The following is a 22,429-nucleotide window of genomic DNA, read 5'->3' on the forward strand; positions in this document are numbered from 1 at the left end:
CTTCATTTCTACTATTGTCGTAAGCTCTATTTATGTACATCGCATTTATTCATGTTCATTATCATCATTGATCATTATGTAACTCCGTGCAATATTCACATTTCTCATTTATGCATACTCATTCCGATTCTTCGGCTTGTGCTTGGCTACACTTTGCAAGTGTACGGCCAGCCTCATCAGTACCCAATAAACTAACGAAAAGGGAATACTTTCTTTCATGTATTTTATTGTCAGTGCAACCTTGTTTCCTCGTAGCTAAATAAAAATAAGAGTTATGTTGCGTGACGAGTGAACACGCTTTCAAATATCCATTCACAATACCTCACACTCATATCTCTACAGGGGCACTGACCAGATATGGAAAGGGGTACTTATGATTTATGAGGATGAAAAGGGACACTTTTCATAGCTGGTGAAAAGGGGCATTTATGAAAAGGGAAGGAGCTCTTTTTTTAATGGATTATCATAAGGACTTATTAGAAAGGAAAAGGGCTCATGTCAAAATAAAAGGTGCACTTATCGAACTTAAAAAGGGGTAGTAATTAAAAGGGGAAGGGGCACATCTTACACAGAAAAATGGGCACTTGTCAAAGTAAAAGGGGCACTTAAAGGGACACTTAGGCTACTGAGATTAAACTAAGGGCACTTATGAGAATCGAAAATGGAAACCTTGTCGAAGGAAAAGGGGAACGTCATAGGTGAAAAGTAATAGGGCACTTTTCAAAGAAAGTAAAATGGGCACTTTTTCTATATGTAAAGAGGGGCAGTTCTTATACGAAATCAAGCTATATTATGATAAAGATTGGGCTTCAGACCGAATGAAGCAATAAAAAGACTCGATTCTCTCAGACCAGCTCAATTCCTTTCCGCTTGGACTGGTTGCGACCGGTGCTTGCGACTATAAGTACACGTAGCTTAGCTTAATAATAGCGTCGATTTTTTTTTTCCCCCCTCCTTTTTGTTTTGCTTCCGTTTAGAATTATTTAAAATTATTAAAAAACTTGAATTCGGCGTAAATATTCATCATTGAATGACACACGCCGTTAAAACTAAAACAACAACAACAACAAACAGCTTGCCTTTTTAAATGAGGAATTAAAAATCTTCATCAGACTAGCAGTTTGCCACTTGCCATCGATCCGGTATCATATTCGATTCGTGTCCGAAAACCCGAACCGGAATCACGTTCAAGATGGCCACTTCCACGGCAGATGAAGAGTTCGAATCGATGGAACCTTCTCTTCGAAATATAATTGACCAGAAATCACTGAAGTGGGTCTTTGTCGGAGGCAAAGGTGGTGTTGGTAAAACGACATGCAGGTGATTTTATTTTTTAATCAAATTCGTTGACTTTGAAGTTTGAATTTACGTATTTTTCGTTACGACTAATGACAATGTTTTGATATTCATTTGTCAACACAGCCAGCCTGCGCCTGTCGGCCGCCGGAGCAGGTGTGCGAAGCGAAGTCAGGGCCCACGCTCTTCGCGGCGGAGGAGGGTTCGTGTATGGGTGCCCGCAGCCATGAATGACCTAGCGCGTAGCGCGCTAGCCTTATAATCGGGCTCGGTGATTTATGACATGACATATCTCTTCTTCTCTCGACCCCCGGCTTTATCATGGATTCTTAAACCACTTAGTCTATTCGTGCACATGCACAAGCTTGTCTTTAGAGAGTATGCCGATGCTGAATGCATGTGAGTGTATAGTGTGACAGAATCATAATTCATATGAACTGGGCGCTAAGCCTGCTAAGTATTACTATTAGGCTAGTGTCTCATTGACCCTTGACATTTGGGCGCTTGTTCAGAAGCCTATCCAAAATTTGACCCTTAACTCCGGCGTGGAGATACCCTACTAAACAATACCCAAAATGAAGTAAATATTCAGTAAATGTGTAAATATTCAAATGTCCAAATAAAGTTTATGAGTTAAAAGTCGTTATGTTTATTACCTGTTTCGTGTCAGTTTTCTTGATTTTTGGAGTATTTTTCAGATAAACTTTGATATTTGTATACACTTTTTCACAGATTGCGCAGGCGCGCGCTGTGTGAAGTTATCTATCGTAATGAGGATCTGAGACATTACAGCAACACCCCCAAAAACAACCGGAAAAAACCCAGAAAAACACCCGAAAATTGTGGAAAATTTGTCTTTTTTCAAGAAAATGATCCCTAAAAATGGGTAGGGGTTTTGACATTTGAGGCTTGGGCGGCACACCCTCGTCCAAACCAAATCTTAGTATCCTCCCTGAGCCCTTCCCTTTAAATCCAATAATTAACCACATCATAATTTTTTTCTTCTCCAGTTGTAGCCTGGCCGTCCAGCTATCCAAACACAGGGAGTCGGTCCTGATCATCTCCACTGACCCCGCCCACAACATCTCCGATGCCTTTGATCAGAAGTTCTCCAAAGTCCCTACCAAGGTCACAGGTTTCCAGAATCTCTATGCAATGGAGATCGACCCTAACCTCGGTATAGGTGATCTTCCAGACGATTACTTTGAAGAAGACAGTAAGTCTCAAAATTTTATCCTTTTTTCTCCAAAATATGATAATAAAGGTGAGATTCAATGCTTTTTGGCTTCGATTATGTGCTCAGTTCTGTTTCTATTTCTTGCCAATTTGTTTACTCTGGTAATCAAACAAAGTGGGCTTGCAGGAAATTGTTAAAAGACATAAAACCAGCCCCCTCCCCCTTCCCTAAGAATAAAGATTAGAAAAAAATATATAAGATATTGAAGTGTTTATGGATAAAAAGCATACGGGTGAGACTTCCTATACAGAAGACGCTGTAAGTTCACCGGATTGTTTTCGATGCGTAAAGATATTTAAGTGACCCCTTAAAAACAATGAAAGACAAGAGCAGGGACCTGTTTCACAAAGCCTTTTTACAATGACAATTGACAAAAATCAGTGACAAATCTGCTGATAACCAATCAGAAACAAGGATTTCAGTAGCTTATAACAAAAAATGTCATTTGTCACTGATGACAAGGTTTGTGAAACACCTCCCTGCATTTCTCTTTCATCTCCTCAAACAATCACTTTGCACTTCTGGGGGGGGGGGGGGGTGTTTCACAAAGATCCTAAGTTGGACTTAACAGTTATGGAAGGCCATTAGCATCCTTGAAAACATTTTGTAAAAATTATTTTAAAAAGCATAAAATGTTGGTTCAAATCATTCATATTGTCTATTATAATGAGAGATTTCATGTTCTTGATGTGGACTTTTTGAAAAGTCTAAAATACTTGGATTTTTGCTTTTGAATATATTTCAAAATAAGGCTACAGATGGCTCTCCATAATATTTAAGTCCAACTTAGAGTTAAGTTCGACTTTGAATCTTGGTGAAACACCCCCAGGTCAGATAAAAGCACCATTCAAGCCTTTCATTCTCACTAGCCACTCTCCAGGTTGGGGTTGAGTTTTGTCTTTGTAAATATTAATTACTTCATTTCTTGTGTCTGTTGCAGATCCCTTATCTGTAGGTAAGCATGTCATGCAGGAATTACTGGGTGCCTTTCCTGGTATCGACGAAGCCGTCAGCTTTGCTGAAGTCATGAAGTAAGCTCTCGTGTCCAATTTTTTAGCTTTCCTTACAAATATACATGTAGTTAACAACTAAATTATTCATACCCTATAGTTATCAGGCCTGATAATTATCCGATTTAAATCGGTTTCCCGATTTTTAAAATATTTTTTCCTGATTTCTTCCTGATTTCTTTTTCTTCTTGATTTCTTTTTCTTCTTTTTTTCCAATTTTTTTTTTCTTCCTGATTTTATCCCAATTTTCCTGATTTTTCCCTTATTTTCTTTATTCTTCGCTATTTTTCCCCAATTTATTTACTCAAAAAAGGGGAATGTTGTTCGATGCCATTTTTTCCCCGCGAATTCTCTTCTTTTCTGTTTTTTACCCAAGGGGGGCGTGGTAGAGGGGGAAAAAAAACCTACTGTTACTTTTTTTTTAGTGCTCACTATCACCCCTGAGTTGTACCAAGATTGTAGTTTTTCAAGTATGTGGAAAAAATTGATTTGTCCCGATTTATATTTCTTGAGAATGTGACATACTAAAGCTTACATCTAAAAGTATTCAACAAAATCCTCAATTCAACCAGTCCACCTTTATTTCATGAATTATTTCATGACATTAGCTCGCTGCAATTAATTTAAAGGAGAAAAACTTCATATAACAAGAGAAACCTATGTATACCCATCTTTGACTACAAACAATAATTCCTTGATGTACTCTTTCTAATTCATCTTGAAGCGCATGAAATTCTGTGGGTTGATGATTATTTAGACGATTACCAACTATTTGTCATCCTTAATTCTTAACAATTGTGTATTACTTTTTATTCCTCTTCTTTAGTAGTAGTAGTGGTGGTTATTTTACCCGACTGCTAAGAAATCATAAATGCTTGTTAGTAAGCAACCAGAGGACTGAAGACTTTAGATCCTCTCTGAATGTTAGTAAATGACAATAAATGGTAATAGTAGTTCAGAATCAATCATATCGCTTAACATCTATGCTGTAGCCAGCTAATCATTTATTACTCTTTGTTGTTCAGATTGGTGAAAAACATGAACTTCTCAATCGTAGTGTTTGACACGGCACCGACCGGTCACACACTCAGGCTCCTATCCTTCCCATCATTGGCCGAGAAAGGACTTACCAAACTTCTCAAACTCAAAGCACAGTTCAACCCTTTCATTCAACAGGTGGGTTTCTAGATAACTGAAGAATTAATCCAATTGCTTTATGTTGCTATGGTAGCTTGAGGAATCATTGGTTAATGTTGGGTCGTGGAGGTGTCTGTCGAGTGGATATGTTACCGGACTGTGGATCACAAGGTCCGCGGTTCAAGTCCCGCCGCGGCACTAATTTGCTTAGATAAGCAAGTGTGCACTTGTAAATATGACGCCTGGCTGGAATGCTCCTCAGGGAGTGGAGAATGCGCTTACATTTTGTGCAGGTAAACCTGAATTTGATGACCGGTGTAGTAATATATATCTGTAAAGCACTTTGAGAGCACCTGCGGTCCTGAAAAGCGCTTAATAAGAACAAGCTATTATTATTATTATTATTAATGAACGGGCAGAGGCGTGATAGCTCAGTGCTGGTAGAGCAGTGCTTTCATAACTGGGAGCTCACAGGTTTGAGACCAAGTAGATGATACATTCACGATGCCCTTTCAAATCTCAAATTATTGTTATTATTATTATTACCCTTATTAATACATGTATTATAATTCATAATCGAGTCCCTTGGTTTGCTCACCTAGTTCGCTCATCTAGCATTAGTCAACTAGCCTACACTTGCTTATTGCCCATCAAATTTTTTACAAGCTGTTTCCCTAAATACATACATAATGTATTGCATGAAAAAGATTAGACATGCAGTATAAAAGCACATACATTTGGATAAGCTGTGTAAAGAGATCTTGATTCGAGAAGGGTTGGTTTAGGCTAGAGCATGTTTTAATTTTGGTTCCCTAAATGCTTGAAGTAATAACAGTGGCCTATGAGCATTATTTTTAAGTGTTATTCATAAAAAATAGTTATCATTCCTTTTAAAGCGTGCTACAGCATTACTGATTTTCCTAACTGGGTGTGATTCACGAATGCAAAAGCTGACTTTTGAAACAAGCATGTTAAGCCCCACTGCACTACTTGCAGCTACTTGCGCCCTATATATAACAAACAATGCCTGATCGGTGACCATTGGTCCCCCAGGATTCTCTTTTTCTTATGTTAAGTGAGAGCTGATTTGATGAGATACATGTAACCACCTGTTGGTGACCTTGCAGGGTGGTCTAATCCCTCCTGTAAACTAGTACAGATGGGCTTTAATGATGATTATTAATTGAATTCTCTTATTTTAATTATTATAGATTGGTGGTATGTTAGGGATGGCAGACTTCAGTGCAAACGACATGTTATCTAAACTAGAGGAGACTGTGCCTGTTATAAGGAGTGTCAACGAGGCTTTCAAAAATGCTGTAAGTATACTCTCTATATGATGGCCTGTTGAAACAGCGTTTTGTATTTTCAATTACAGTTGGTATCATGTACCGGTAAGCAAGATTGTACAAAAAATTATACCGGTAATTACCTAGTTATGATGTGGAATATCGTGTTACAGTCCACCAATGGTTCAGAAGCTGTCATAAGCCCATGAAATGTTACAGTGTTGGTTTGTACTGCAAGGTTCTGGGGTCATCAAAATCAAAATAAATTTGGCCCAGTCTTGGTAAAGTAACAAGCACTGTACACAGAAAGATGAATATGGGACTACACAAATGGTGTCTGGCCCACTTACCTTGATTTCCTAATTTTTCTATGCTATTACTCAGCCAGTATACATTTTCTACCAAAATTGTTTGGCAAATGACATTTATTTGTAATCTTGAACATTTAGTGTAAGTTTTGTTTGATTCTGTGAGAATTTATATTCTTTTTTTTTTACCAGAACTCAAGTTTATCTTTAATTACGGCGCCTGTATACCTTTGGCTTCATTTGATTGTATTTGTATTGATATTTATAATTTCCTGTTTTTTTTCAACAAACTCCATTCTCATGCCTGATTATGGCATGACAAGGCGTTTCTTTGCCATCTCTTCCCACTTGTGAATCAAACTACATTTGTGTGCGTATGTACAGCAGAGTTCTTGTCCCTGTACGAGACAGAGAGATTAGTCCAGGAGCTAGCCAAGTTTGAAATTGATAGTCATAATATTATCATAGTGTGCTGTAGCCGACATTCTAAACTCAATAAACTTGGTATAAAACATTGTAGGATGGATGGTTAAAAAGAAGATAGTTATCGCTGTATATATGGAGGGGGGTGACCCCCATTCTGTAAGGTTAAATATATTATGGAACATGTTATGACAAGATGTTTCCTTCCCCACTTGTAGGATCAAACTACATTCGTGTGCGTATGTATAGCAGAGTTCTTGTCTCTGTACGAGACAGAGAGATTAGTCCAGGAGCTAGCCAAGTTTGGAATCGACAGTCATAATATCATCGTCAATCAGCTCCTGTTCCCAGACGATGTCCGGAGCGCATCCCAATGCAAGATGTGTCAGTCAAGATACAAGCTGCAGCATAAATATCTAGAACAGGTAATTGTTCATCTCTAATCTGCACACATATTGATTTGGTGAAGCTGCTCCTAGTCTTGACAATAGTCCCGAGCCACTAGTGGCAATCTCTACATCATCCTTTTGTTGCAGGGAGGGGAGAGGGGATCTTTGTCCCTCCTTTGAACATAAATAAGGATGACACAAAATCACTGCCACTGCCGGGGGATACATTTGCATTGCGCGGCAATACAGATTGCGATATTTCTAGTTTTTTTTAGAAGGGGGCATTTCCAAAACTGGTCTATACATTTAAAACAACGTAACCGGATAAATTGTGAGTACATTAAAGCCCTGGGGGTGTTTCACAAAGATCCTAATTAAATTGAACTTCTCTCTATAAGTATGGAAAGCCGTTAGCATCTTTGAAATATTTTTGTAAAAGTTATTTTGAAAGGCATAAAATGTTGATTCAAATCATTCATATTTTCTATTATCAAGGAAATTTAATGTTCTTGATGTGGAATTGATGAAAAGTCTAATAAACTTGAATTTTTAATTCTCAATATATATTTTTTAAGTCTACAAATGGCTTTCCATAATATTTAAGTCCAACTTAGAGTTAAGTTCAGCTTAAGATCTTTGTGAAACACCCCCCTGTACATGTATATACCATGGCAATGTGGGAGGGGAAGTTGCTGATGTTCTAATGTTTTCAACATTTTTTGTAATCCTTTTAAGTAATATTTTCAATTTTCAATATCAATTTTGCTGGTTGAGTTAACCCATTGCCTGCCTCCCCACTTCCTCATCTATCTATTTCTTAATGTTTTCAATAACTTTTTTTAGTCCTTGTACCGGTAAATAATATTTTCCAACAAACCATTACAAATCAATTATAAACATTTACAACAAATGTAGAAATACCTATTGGAAACAGAGGGGTCCACTAAAAAAACAATGCTTGTATAAGTGTGAACACCTCAAATGATACTTAGGAATAATGAGTAATTAAATTAACTACAAAAGGAACTGCAAAATAGGGGAGAGAAGGGGGGGGGGGGATATAACCCAGGCACCTTTTGTTATGTTCCAATTGTCAGAGATTTTGGCATATACCAATGCTCCCCCCCCCCTCACTCCTGATGGTCAAAGAATCCTGGATCAGACACTGCTATAGTTTAGGGTTAGAACAAAAAAAATATGTGCAACTTGATACAGACATTGAGAAAGCCCACATTTATAAATATTTAATGAAATATTACTCTCCGAAGAAGAGAAAACTCCAGCACTGTCACTCAATACTGTCTGACAGTGAAGTCTAGATAGTAAACAGGTTTCCTGGTGCAATTTGAATACTGGGACACTGCTGATGTTTTAATTTTACAGATAGGACATACGTGACATATTCAGAATTCCTGCATAGTTCTACAGAATTTGATGTTGGCTGCAAAAGGGATACTACCTGTAAGCACTCTCTCTAGAAGTCTAGAAGGCTAACATTCTTTAATTGTTCATCAATAGCCGACAAGGATCAGGACCAGAAACACAACAGAGGTAGCTTTAGACTATTATTAAAACATTCCTCCTGTCATTTCATCCCCAGATTGAGGACCTTTATGAAGACTTTCACATCACTAAGCTGCCATTGTTTGAGCACGAGGTGCGAGGGCAAGATAGAGTCCTTGAGTTTTCGTCAAATCTCGTCGTTCCAAGGCCTGCTTCCATGTTCACCAAGAGCGCCTCTACCACCTAGCAAGGTCACATGCTATTTGTCATTGTTTGTCTCTAATTGTCATGTTTAACACAACGTAACCAGATAAATCGTGTGTACATTAACGCCCTGGGGGGTGCTTCACAAAGATCCTAAGTTGAACTTAAAAGTCCACTCCAAAAATAACTTAGTTACAATTACAAAATCAACTTTTTTTTATTGGTTTGTCTGATTTTTCTGCTTCTATTGAAAGTAAGTTATTTTTGGAGTGGACTTGCCATTTTTGTGCTTACAGGGCCTGTTCCATAAAAAATTGACTTGCAATTAATCATAAAATTCTATTTCTCCCTCATTTCTGCCACAGTTGATTGTATCTCTCTATGAATTTCATCTTTCTGAAACATAAAATTGAATGTAAGTTATTATTGATTGTAAAGATTTGATTTATTGAAAGATATCTACGATTCATTATTGGGGAGAAACGACTCAATCATTATAACCCCCTATTCTTTATGTTAGGGGCACGGCCTCATGATGATGATGCCAGAGTAGGCTTATGAGTGCATTAGGGATATTTCCAGCACTGTCAAATGCTTATGAATACAATATTAGTTTGATTCAGTTTTTAATTTGTAATGGAAATGAATATGTCTTTACAACTACAAAAAATCTACATTGCATTAATAAGGTATTAAAAGCCTAATGTAATACAGGCTTTGGTTTCTTGGCCAATGCCAGGCATTACACAAATATATATTTTATAATCGGCTCATCTTATCCAGGTGTTGTACATACATGTATATGCAATGAAGCTGCTTGTAATGTTTTCATAATGAAAGCATTACATGCAGGTTATTTAATGATAAACCCCACTCTTAATGTTAGTGCCTATTGAGTCACTTGACAGTCATTGAATTGAATACTTGAATACAAAGTGATATACACTGACTGAAAGTGTTCTGAGTACATGTCAAGGGGTCAGTGACACAAAGACGTAAATCTCTTTGGCCATTTTGAGAAAAAGTGGTTTAAAGATAGAGGTCCACTTGGGCCTTAAGGAGTCAAGTCTATGTTTCACTAGCCATTGACTTCAATGGGGTGTTGGGTGGAGTTCAGTCTTTGTGTTTCCCAGAAAGCCCACATTTGTCTGAACATTTTTATATCAAATACTCATTTTGGCAAAATATGGAGTTATTGTACGTCTTTGTGTCACTGAACCCTTGATGCACATGTATGTCTCCTAACCAACATGAAAGAATTACCCATATTTATATCAGGTTTTCTATCTGTATTCCTATTCTCTTCGGTATAGGAGACCATTAAATAAGGCTTCAATATTTAGTTACAAGGCAGTGGTTTTTAATATGTAGCATGGGGTCATAACCCTCTTTGTGTCTTCTTTTATGCTTACATGGAAGAGCCATACATCATCATGAAACAAATTGAATTTCGATGAACAATTTGTAGTTGCATTACTCCATTTTAAGGTTCCCACTCACTGGGCATGAGGACAAATTATGTTTTCATGCTTTGTGGCCATTTTTAAAATTCTTTGCTTAAAAAATAATGGTATCCTGACTACGAAAGTCTGATTTGGTTTGTGGGTTGTTACCATATGTTTGCAGATATTTGATTCTTCCATGGGTGAAAGCCAATTATATTTTAAAGGCCATCTGTACTAGTTTGGCTAGGAGGGATTAGACCACCCAGGAAGGTCACTGACAGGTGGCTATCTCATCAACTCAGCTCTCAATTAACATAAGAAAAAGAGGATCATGGGGGACCAATGGTCACCGATTAGGCATTGTTTTCTTTATAGAGGGAACAAGTAGCTACAAGTAGTACAGTGGGCCTTTAAAGGCAGAGTATTTTTCGGCCATTGCTACCACTCACTGCTGTAATGCATTATCAATTTGGCCATCTTTCGGTGAAGGCATCCATACGTGTAGAGCAACTCCTGTACTGAAGCATCATCATGCACCCGTCATGCAGTTGGTGATGCATTGTGGGATGGGACATTGAGTAATTTCAAGTTAGGTGTTAGTGTTAAGAGCAGTCAAGAGCTCTTCGAACGAGGTAAAATTTTGCTGATGAAATAAGAGCCCGATACCGATATAAATATCGATAGCTTAACACCATTGTGACATCGCCACACAGACTTGATTTTACCACGATGATTTAAAAATAGTACATCAAAACTAAAGATATCATGAAAAGCACAGAATAAATTTATACTTATTTTTCACAAAAGAATACATGAATCACACAGTAAAGGACCTGTTTCACATATTTTTATTTGATCGTCAGACAATAAATTAGCATCTTTCCCGTGTTGACTGCTGTGCGGGTGCAACGCTATCACCGAACTGGAAATCAACATTTGCTTAATCCCTAGGCCCTAGGGGCTGTTGTTAGTGGATAGGACATTTGTACATAAAATATTAACACCAGCCACAAAGGTCGGTTCAGCAGACAACAATTTTGCAAAATCGATAACACTAGCTACCGGAAGTTGACGATATTCAGAGGTCAAAGCCTTAACATCAGCCAATTTCCATTTCGGTGTTTAGGGCTGGTGTTAGTGTTTATTAAACATCAACACCAGCCCTAAACACCCAACTCGAAATCACTCATTGTGTGCAGTAGGTGGTAGTATACTGCCTTAAATTGAATACCTGAATCAAAGTGCTGTGTATAATAAACTCAAATATTGTATAATACAGTCAAACCTGCTTTAGTGACCACCTGTCTACAACAACCACATCTGTGTTTCCCTTGAAAATGGTTCCTCATTGAAACATGTACTAAAGGAACCTGTCTACAAAGACCACTTTTTGTGTTCTCCCTTTGGGCGGTCGCTATAAACCAGGGAAAAAATTAATATTTATTTTTCAGGGGCTACTTTTCAAGCTTGCCTGCATGAAAATACCATTCTAAAATTTGTTTTGCATTGAACTGTATGCAAATTTACAGGGGCGCTTTTCTGATTTTCGGGGGCTCTTTTAGGCATTTTGGGGGCTAATTCGCCCCGAGCCCCCGTGTATTTTTTTCACTGCTATAAACAGGTTTGACTGTAAAAGAATTGTCACCTGAAATCTGAGGTGTAGTCACTGGAGAAAGCGTAGTACATGTAGTTCTTTAATCTATTATTGCATGTTGTTTGTAGCACTGCACACGCATGGTGTGTGTTCTTGGCACATGTGCTGTGTGTTACATTCAGGTTATTTGACTGGAAGAATATCTTAAAGGCTAAAAGGCTAATTAAGAGTGTTCACGATAACGATGTTACATTTCTTTTACAGTTTATATGATCATGTTTAATAGATTCCACAAATGAATTATGAATTATGACAGTGCTTTGGGATGGTTGAAACACTCAATAAATTGGTCCGATGTATTCCAAACTTTCGCCATTTTGTTTATCTTATTTTTCTGCGTTCATGCAAATGAATTTATTTCAAGGGTTGGATTGCCCTTTAAAACCATTATCGTTATGTCTGTTCCTAGCCAGAAAGACATACACATTTAAAGAGCTTGGCTCCAAACAGACTAAAGGAACATGTATATATGAGCTACCGGTATGGAATAACAGAGTGACAGACAAAGTGACAGACATGTGCTGCATACAGGTTTAAATTAGATTTGCTATTTTTACATTTTGCTTGCATTTTATGATCATACCATGTGCTGTAAGGAAAACATTAGAAAAAGAAAAAAATGTTTACCTGTATTCAGCTCATTTAAAATCATATGCTTTTTATTGATTTTTAAGAAACCTGTATAAAATGCTGTATTTATAGGTGACTTCAGAAATGATGTGCATGTTTCTTATATAATCAGTTATTGTGATGATATCCAAATTTGTTTTTAATGAGATGCCACATGGCGTGTTGTTATTTATTTGTTTTTAGAGTTGGGAATCTAAAATTGTTTGTTTATCGTTTGTATATTCATGTGTATGTGTAGAGTATGTAAACTGTACATACCCTTGTCTAAGGGTGCAGTGTAAACCGTTATTCAGGGTCTCATATACATGTACATAGAATCTACATGTATGACAATAATACTCACATTTGTATAGTGCTTAATAATATTACTACGTTTCTAAGTGCTTTACATTATAATTATCATTCCCCCAGTTATTGGATTCAATAGAAATAGAATGTTTATTTGCCTAAGAAATTAATTATATTTTTGGTTGTTGTTGTTTTTATCTTGTCTTGTTTTTATTTATTTTTCCTTTTTGTAAGAAGACAATATTTAGGCCTGTCTTTATCAACTCGAGATTGCCAAATAGCTCGCTATTTCTGATTTGGGAAATAATCCCGAAGTTACAAATCGCGGCTTCATCAGCTCGAGACTTGACCTCGAGACTTGACCTCGAAACTTGAAACTCAAGCTTGAGAAGTTAGCTCGAGATATTTTGCTCAGCGTTCGGGCGTAGTGCGAGTCTTTGGGCTGGTGAGGACGTACCGGACAAATGGCGGTATCATTTGCAAACTAGCCCAAGATATCTTGGGATGATTATCTCGACCAAATATCCCGCTAATTGCAACTTCGGGCTGATGAGGATGCAAGTGGATAATTTGCAAGCGGGATAGTTCAAATAGCGGGATATTTTGCAATCTCGAGCTGATGAAGACAGGCCTATTGAGGTATTGATTCCAATTTAAACACTGAGCACTCTCTCCTCAGCTTGAGTGTTACATGTTTGTGGGAACTGACACTGTACCACACTGCTTGGATTATAACATGCACTTCAAAAGGTAGCTCTACCCTTTTTTTAAAACATTTCTGGATTCACCTCTGAACCTTCAAAGTCAATGAAGACATTAATCAGACTTCAAGAACAATCAGTACCCGTAATGACAAGTATTTTCTTATATTCATTGCTTTTATTGTAAGCACCATGAGCATCTTTTGACTTGTAGGTTCATGAATTCCTGTTTCACTGCAATTATTATAACCTGGGATTTCGAAGAGGCATTGTTAAACACTGACTAAATGGAAAATTATAATTAATTTGAATTTTTTAGCAGAGAAATAATTTATGAAATTTATGAATTAAAAAACAGAATCCAGAAGATATGAACTATGTCATATCGATGTTTCTAAGTATCATGGGGGGTGTTTCACAAAGATCCTAAGTTGAACTTATCTCTAAGTTAGACTTAACAATTATGGAAAGCCATTAGCATAATTGAAAATATTTTGTAAACATTATTTTAAAAGGCATAAAATGTTAATTCAAATCATTCATGTTTTATATGATCTTGGGAGATTTCATGTTCTTGATGTGGAATTTATGAAAAGTCTAAAATACTTGAATTTTGCTTTTTGAATGTATTTCATTATTAGGCTACAAATGGCTCTCCACAACATTGAAGTCCAACTTAGAGTTAAGTTCGACTTAGAATCTTTGTGAAACACCCCTGGCTCCTCGAGTTATTTACATGTGCAATTTCTTCAGTTATTTCTAACAACACCAATTATTTGTCCTTCTGTTCCACTTCAAGTATCTCTTTAATCTTAAACCCAAATGTGAACCAATGCATGTAGCAGGGCTCTGTTTCATAAAACCTGTTATCAATACTAAATGCTAAATATCTATGACAAATTTGCTCTCAGCCAATCAAATGCCACAATCTCAGTAGTTTATAACAGTTATTGTACCTTATTTTATTATTAACATGTTTTTATGAAACAGGGCGCAGGTAATGGCATATTTCTTTTATCAATGCATTTTATTTTGTGGGAGTGCATGTATCTGTTACTGTGTACAGAAAGTGCAATTGAAATGAATAACTCTACCATTGGTTTACTAATGCATTTATGAAAAGACAACATTAAACCAATGATGTATATATTGAGTATTGAAATCTGTATGTTCTCTTATTTTGCTTGGACCTGTCATTTTGTGTTTGGTATGATTAAATTACTTTATATATGTACAGCTAACAACCAAATTATTCATACCCTTACCAAGTTTTATATTTTCCTAAAGGTAATACAAAGTTTTGGTATATATGGTCATGAATTTGGTTCAAATGAACATATTGGAAGCATATGCGGTCCTACAATACTCAGTGATCGCTGTCGCGGTTGAAATCGAGTCTTTAGTTATTCATTTCATTCATTTCATTTATTTTCCACATTAAAACCAGAAGGATATACAAGGTAAGAAAATACATTTTATACATATGACACATATAGCAAATGAAAAACATACATAAGCATAAAAGAACAATGAAAATCTACATCAGTTAACAAACATCAACATAAAAAGGTGAGTAATGTAGATGGGGCTAGAAAAAGCGAAGCTTATCGAGTCTAGCCCCGGTAGCAATGAAGGGGAAGTCCACCCTGAGAATGTGTGTGGCCAAGTAAAGGCGGAGTAAACCCATCCTCAGGGTGGACTCTCCCTTCAAATGTCTGGTTTTATGATTAGATTAAATTGACCCGATAAAAACATAATTGCGATATGAAACATAATAATAATTATTTTTTAGATTGATATGACTATTTAGAATTGCAGAGGTATTTTTTATATTTAAATTTAAATTGTCGTAATGATGCGGATTGTTTGAGACTGTCATCTAAAGCAGACCATGTAAGGTAACCCTGGTACTTGACACTTCTTTGGCCAGTAGCAGTTCTGTAATAAATGCTATGCAAATTCTTGGAGTTTCGGGTGTTATAACAATGTACATAATTGTTGCATCTAAACCAGTTTTGAAGAGAGTTTGGTAATATTCCCTTTTCAGACCTGTACATAAATTCTCCCAGTTGTAATCTACCTAATTCATATACAGTCAAAACCCTTAATTGTTTAAATATATTGTTGGTATGGGCCAAATAATGAGACATGGCAACTATGCGTATTACACGTTTTTGCAACAAATGTAAACGATTTAACAAGGTATTTGATGCATTTATCCCTGGCATATTCCCATATTGCAAATGGGGTAGAAATAATGAATTGTATAGTAAAAGCAGTACTTTTGACGGTAATAAAAATTTCAGTTTGACATAACTCCAGTAATTCTCGAGATCTTCAATGCAATATCATTAATATGTAAAGACCATGATAACTTGTCATCAATATTAACTCCCAAGAAGCGGGCACTATGCACTTGCTTTAAGGGCTGTAGTGAATCAACAAACTTAAGAGTAAGTAAGTTCTTATATTGTTTATTCAATGGTGCAAAATGCATAAAATTTGTTTTCTCAGTGTTTATCCTTAACCCATTCACTTTGTACCAAATAATAACCTTTTGTATTTCTTTATTCATATTATGGACAAGAGTATCTAGTTTCTTCTCGCTTAAAGAGACATTGGTATCGTCTGCAAAAATAATGTATGACAAAGTTTAGGAAACATTTGGCAAATCGTTTATATATATAGAATAAACAACGGTGGCCCGATTATTGACCCTTGGGACACTTCGCATACAAGTTCTTTTTCAAATGAAGTTGCATTATCATAAACAACATATTGTTTTCTTTCCTTTAAATAATCCTTTATCCACTGTAATGGCAGACCCCTCACACCATAGTACTCCAATTTGGATAATAAGGCTTGATGATTAATTGAGTCAAAAGCCTTTGAAATATCCAATGACAAACAAAGTGAATGTTTGCTATCGTCAAGGGAAGTATGTATTTGGTCCAAAAAATATGTCAAGGCCAATATAGTTGAATGACCAGATCTGAAGCCATATTGAAAATTTGACAGAATCCCTCGTTTCTCAATGTAAGACAATAATCGAGAGTAAAATAATTTTTCCAAGATTTTGGAGAAAACGGGCAAGAGTGACACCGGTCTATAATTACAAAACTGATTATGATATTGTAAATAATAAACTCTTTGTGTTATTTAGTTCCCTCTGAAGGTCAAGATATTAATTAAGCTTAAAAACAATGTTTCTTGACAAAAATCGACAGATTAGCTATTCCTGTTTCGAAATTATATATCACAACTACATATTCTGAGATTCTCATGGTCGCAGCTACCATTGTACGGCCGTAGGCGCTATTTGAAATTTATCAACATTTACCTGGTAGCACCGGTGCACTTTTATATTCAATTTTTTTTGAAAGCAGAAGTGTTTTAGGGGCTAAATTTTCGAGTGCTTACAAAACATCCACAGGGGCATCCAAATATATAAAAATTGTAAAGAATTACTATTCACCCAATTTTCAAAATTTCCCAAAACTTTGTATTACCTTTTTATGCAAACGGAAGAGAATGGGGTCTCTTCGGGTGCCTTTCCTGGAGTTTGGATGACTTCTATCGGTCGTAATGAGATTCAGACGAGGTCTCGGAGCTAACAGAAGAGATTGAGGTCTCTACGGGTGTCTTTACTGGAGTTTGGATGACGTCTGTCGGTCGTACGTGAGATTCAAACGAGGTCTCGGAGCTAACGGAAGAAAATGAGGTATCTACGGGTGCCTTTACTGGAGTTCGGATGACGTCTGTCGGTCGTACGTGAGATTCAAACGAGGTCTCGGAGCTAACGGAAGAGAATGAGGTATCTACGGGTGCCTTTACTGGAGTTTGGATGACGTCTGTCGGTCGTACGTGAGATTCAAACGAGGTCTCGGAGCTAACGGAAGAGCATGAGGTCTCTACGGGTGCGTTTACTGGAGTTTGGATGACGTCTGTCGGTCGTACGGGAGATTCAAACGAGGTCTCGGAGCTAACGGAAGAGAATAGGGTCTCTTCGGTTATTTTTACTGGAGTAAGAGAAGAAAGAGAAGTAAAACTGAACGTAATTCTAGTGGCTCGTAATTGATAACATGAGGAAGATTTTTTTTATAAAAATTGGTGCAAAAGGGTGACCCAAAAAATTTGACCTTACCCCCCCCCCCCCAACTGAAAAAAATATCTGTCAAATTTTCAAATTACCGAGACCCCCCCCCCCACACACACACACACACACACACACAAAATGTGCTCTTACCCCCTCCCCCGCTTATTCAGCGGCTGCATGGCTGAGACGTTGCGATTTTTTTTTTTGAAAAAAAAAAATACAAAATGTGCTCCACAAGACCACAACGATTCCGATCCGATTTAGCTTTCCCACACCAAGGGAGCATGAAATATCTTGACATTAAAATGATATCAATCAAATGATCCTTGGTCATTAAGATTTTAGATGTTTAAATGTTCATATAAATTGCTATCACAAATTCTTCAAAAATCGGATTGTAGTCAGATCGTGTAGTGTGCGCCGGCTTTAACATGCATACTACAGTGCGTATCACAAAATGTGTACCCAACTTTAGTAGCTTCTAATTAAAAAGTTATAACGTGTGTGACCTTTAATCATATGTTATTGTAAAGAAGAACTAACACCCTGTTTAATGATACCTTTTTCATAATTGTGCTGCCAAGTTGGACTGAACAGCAGGCTTTTCATAAGGTAGTGTCGAAATCCTGTATACCAAGTTTGGGTAGAAGCAATGAATGCGGGTCAAAAGTCATTACTTGTGCATTATCTCATTCCAAAACAATTGCTTCTTTATTTAAATTGAATATTAGGCAGTCGAAGAAAAAAAAATCGTTAACATCAACTCAAACTCAAAGAAATGCTTAATACAAGCAACATTTATGACCTTCTCTTCGTTATGGTGATTACAATCTTAACTTCATTCGCAACCCTTGTAACCTTTTGATTGAGTGATACAAAATGGAGGTTAATCAGGGATGTTTTTACATTTTTTTTTAAAATGAAAGTCTGTTGTCACTTTTTTAAATATTTATCATCATTTATTTATGCATTTGTGTTTTAATAGTAACATTGGAGTTTTCGATCGCTATCCAAGATAAACACCTTGTCCTTACGCGTGCATGTGATCTGTCACAGTGGACAATAAGTGAGCAGAGCAGGGCCGTAGCCAGAGTTTGATGTTGGGGGGGGGGGGCACATACATGTAAGTGATCGACGTCCTGGGGAGGGGTCTAAAAAAAGTTCAACCGATCTTGGAAATTTTTTTGGGGGGCACGTGCCCCCCCCCCCCCCCCCACCCCCTTGGCTACGGGCCTGGAGCAGAGAGAACTTAGATATCATGAGACAAGAAGTTAGTAGGCTGTTTAAAATCCTTAGAGGTTACCCTGTAGATTGAAACAAGGTTCTGTGAAAGTCTAGTTACAGTGCTTCATTTTAAACAACGAAGCACTGAAACACGAAGCACAATTTAACTTTTAAAAGGATTTAAGACCAAAGAAGCACATGCGTATGGCCTCTCCTACTTTGGTCCCTAACTTGGAACAAGGCGTTTTTTTAAAACACTCTTTATAGACCCTGGTGCTCATATATGCAAACTATTATGAATACGGTATAATTCGACAGAAAATTAATTACTATTCATCATAATATGGTTACGACTTTTCAATAAGGAGCTACCAGAGTACACTTTAATTGATACGCACTGTATAATTAAAACGGTAGTTTTGCGCAACATTATCTTTGCCTCCTGGTGCTATAGATATTCATGATATTAATAGATCGTACGGTAGCCTTGCGTTTTATATACTCTAGGGTTGAAGCGGTGGCATCAGTCTGGTCGCACGGTCGCCGTATGGTCCCCCTTCGGCCACCTTGCGGCTACCTTGTGTCTGCCTTAGGATTTGTCAAAAAGCTACGGCCGCAGCAGCGACGCCCTAAGGCGACCATGCGTCATCACTTCAAATGACAGATTTTCTGTCTCCACAAATTCAAAATACGCCGTGCGGCTACCCTAACATATTGTGACCGCTACCGTATGTGACCGTGTGGGAATGCTGCGGCGGTCCTATTATTATTGCTATTGGCCGTAGATATTTTAGACCGCACGGCCGCCGCGGCAAATGTAACCTAGGCATAAACAAACCTGGTTATTTTGGTACTCTCTCACCCGGAGGCTTAAGTTTGTTCATATTATTGCCATCATGAGCGATATAAACGAATCCCTATTTAAGGGCCTATCTCACTGAGCAGCGAATGCTTGCGAACGTTGCGAATTTGGATTCGCCAACTTTTCTGACGAATGTTGGCGAAAATCAGCGACATTAAGTGAAGTTTAGCGACAATTAGCAACATTTGAGCGAATGTCTCCGAAAGTGTTTGCGAAAGGCAGTTGGCGACTATTAGCGACTGTAAACAAATGTTAGTGACAACTTTTGCGAAGATTAGCAACTATTTGCCAATCCTTTGCCACTATTTGTGAACGTTTGAGACCTTTTGCTAACTACTGGTACTAAATGGGTCGATTTTATAAAGGAACCATATGGTAACGTGGTCGCTAGCTTTGGCGAAACACAGAGAACTGACGAAAACAAAGAGCAAAACCGTTTAACAACCGTTTGCAAAGGCTTACGACTGTTTTGCAAACGCTAACGACTGTTTTGCAAACGCCTGCAACTGTTTGCGGAAAAATAAATTCGCAAAGAAATTTTGAACATGATCAAAATTTCTTTGCGACAAGAAAAACTGTTTACAACAAAGAAAACTGTTTGCGATCTTTCTTGCAACCTTTTACAACACTTTACAAACTCTGGCGAAACCCCAAATTCGCTACGTTCGCAAGCATTCGCCGCTCAGTGAGATAGGCCCTTTAGGCCCTAGAATGTTTCTTACCAGGGAAGCCAGAAGCAAGACTCGCCAAAACAAAAAGGACACCTGCAAAGCTCAAAGAGATCTTCTTCCATGCCATGATCACGACAAACCCCATTCAGGAGAACATTTGTCGAGCAGAAACAATCACCGATTACGAACTGGAGCAACTTACTATAATTATATATAGGCCCTACATTCAGCCAATGAGCAAAACTTACAACAATGTTCAGAATACCACCCCTGCTCTCTCTCTCTCTCTCTTTCTCTCTCTCTCTCTCTCTCTCTCTCTCTCTCTCTCTCTCACTCCCTCCTTTCTTTCTCTCTATCTGCTTTAAAACCGAAACCATCCTCGAATAACCAAGCTGTTTACGGAAATTATAGCCTTGAAAGTACAAAGAAGGAAAAATGAAAGTTTGAAGAATATTAACAAACTTCCTGATTTAAGCTGTTGGTTTTGTTAAAGCATGTTGTCATGTTTTTCACGGGGAAACAATCACCGATTACAAACTGGAGCGACTCGATACAATTATGCATAGGCCCTATACCTTCAGCCAATGAGCGCCTGTGGTCTCACTATTTCCTCTCTTTCTCTTTTTTTCTTTCTCTCTCTCTCTCTCTCTGCTTTAAAAAGGAAACTATCCTCGAATGATCTATAGATGTTCACGAAAATAGCCTTGAAATTTCGAAGAGAGAAAAATGAAAGTTTGAAGATTACGTAGAATGTTAATTTAACATGTTGGTTTTGTTTAAGCAGGGAGTTTTCATGGTTGTGGCTTCCTGGTTAAAGTGAATGGTTACAGTCCACGAGACAGATAATGTCGGTCTCACGGGTTCTGGGAAGTTATTAGAGGCTTCGCGAGACCGAGGGCCATCTACTGATCTAGGGATTATGGTGCCCGGGTCCAACAATGAAATTGCCCCCTTCCCCCCTTCCAAAAGTAACTACGTAACTACGTAACAAAGCGGACTAACGGTAGGATTACGCCTTAAAAAAAAATGCATTGTACCTAACGCACAAATCTAAAAGGGAATACTGAAATCAAAGTGTATACATAAAAATACCAAGGGGGGGGGGGGGTTTAACCCTCCAAACATCCCCCTGCGTACGCGCCTGACCATAAGCGATGTGGGCCTTCTTTTCATTTTTCCCGAATGGAGCGCAAAGGAACGAAAACTCGGGGGATATCTTGTATAGTAAGCAACCGACAGTTAAGATTTCTTTCAAATGTTGAACCTTTGTAAATGCACAGAGTTAATCGGGGCGGCGGAACGTCTTTCAAAGTGGGCCGGGGCACCAACAAAAAAGGGCACTTTCTGGGGGGGGGGGGGAGGGGAACCTACGAAGTTTTACCTTAAATTAAAGGAAATACAATTATGCTATTGATATAGTTTCTCTTTACGTGGACAAGATACATGGTGAGCATCATATTTTTGCAGTTGTGTGTGTGATGGTCTGAAGATACATGTATGATAAATGTATGATGTATAGATGTATGAGGTCGCATTGCGACAAATTAGTTCTTATTGATAGAAAAAAAAAACCGTCATGCTCTCGTTTTTAATACGTATAATCTCTTAACAAAAGAATGAATAAGACCCTTATAAAATTACATTATTATATAAACTAAAATGCAAATGAGCGTAGCGGGCGAGCTTTTTGAGAAATTGGAGGGGAAAATGCCCTCATTCGCTTTAGATTACGGTGCACATAATATAAGGAAGGCTATGCGAATTCTGTTGTTTCAGGGGAGACGGGTCGGGATGGGGGTGTGACAAAAATATATTGTCTTTTCCCACTTAAAAGGGGGAATTTGGGGGAAACTTAAAAAATGGGGGCACTATGCCCCCTTGCTCCCCCCCCCCCGAGCGCCGCGCCTTTGCTATTTTATCCGAATGTATCTTATAAGGGCGCAAGATTAAAAAACAGCTGATGAAACTTATACATTATAAAGTGAAAGCTTTCATAAACAATGATTGTTATGTTTTAAAAGAAACTAACATCCAATGACGGACTGTGCTTATTTGCGAGTTT

The 22,429-nt window shown here is 37.7% G+C and overlaps 2 protein-coding genes across 2 annotated transcripts; one reads left to right on the forward strand and one right to left on the reverse strand.

The window, feature by feature from the left end:
- Positions 1 to 1,136: 1,136 nt before the first annotated feature.
- Positions 1,137 to 9,845, forward strand: LOC592269 (ATPase ASNA1 homolog). Its single transcript, XM_791801.4, has 7 exons — positions 1,137 to 1,320; positions 2,307 to 2,512; positions 3,474 to 3,564; positions 4,569 to 4,719; positions 5,892 to 5,999; positions 6,919 to 7,125; positions 8,690 to 9,845. Exons 1-7 carry the CDS (start codon positions 1,193 to 1,195, stop codon positions 8,837 to 8,839), a joined length of 1,041 nt encoding a protein of 346 aa, XP_796894.1. The 5' UTR covers positions 1,137 to 1,192; the 3' UTR covers positions 8,840 to 9,845.
- A 7,115-nt stretch (positions 9,846 to 16,960) lies between these two features.
- Positions 16,961 to 20,603, reverse strand: LOC592308. The gene is made up of 2 exons (XM_795602.5): positions 20,419 to 20,603; positions 16,961 to 17,533 (listed from the first exon to the last, which is right to left on the reverse strand). The coding sequence occupies exons 1-2, from the start codon at positions 20,510 to 20,512 to the stop codon at positions 17,088 to 17,090; spliced, it is 540 nt and encodes a 179-aa protein (XP_800695.3). The 5' UTR covers positions 20,513 to 20,603; the 3' UTR covers positions 16,961 to 17,087.
- Positions 20,604 to 22,429: the final 1,826 nt, after the last annotated feature.

The sequence above is a fragment of the Strongylocentrotus purpuratus genome, unplaced genomic scaffold, assembly GCF_000002235.5.
Source record: "Strongylocentrotus purpuratus isolate Spur 01 unplaced genomic scaffold, Spur_5.0 spur5_scaffold_3, whole genome shotgun sequence".
In the NCBI taxonomy this organism is placed as follows: Eukaryota; Metazoa; Echinodermata; class Echinoidea; order Camarodonta; family Strongylocentrotidae; genus Strongylocentrotus; species Strongylocentrotus purpuratus.

Coding starts and splice junctions, on each gene's coding strand:
- LOC592269 (XM_791801.4), top strand. CDS start 1,193: ATGGCCACTTCCACGGCAGATGAAGAGTTCGAATCGATGGAACCTTCT. Junction 1,321..2,306: donor GTTGGTAAAACGACATGCAG/GTGATTTTATTT, acceptor TTTCTTCTCCAG/TTGTAGCCTGGCCGTCCAGC. Junction 3,565..4,568: donor AGCTTTGCTGAAGTCATGAA/GTAAGCTCTCGT, acceptor TTTGTTGTTCAG/ATTGGTGAAAAACATGAACT.
- LOC592308 (XM_795602.5), bottom strand. CDS start 20,512: ATGGGGTTTGTCGTGATCATGGCATGGAAGAAGATCTCTTTGAGCTTT. Junction 17,534..20,418: donor TCTTGCTTCTGGCTTCCCTG/GTAAGAAACATT, acceptor CTCTTACTCCAG/TAAAAATAACCGAAGAGACC.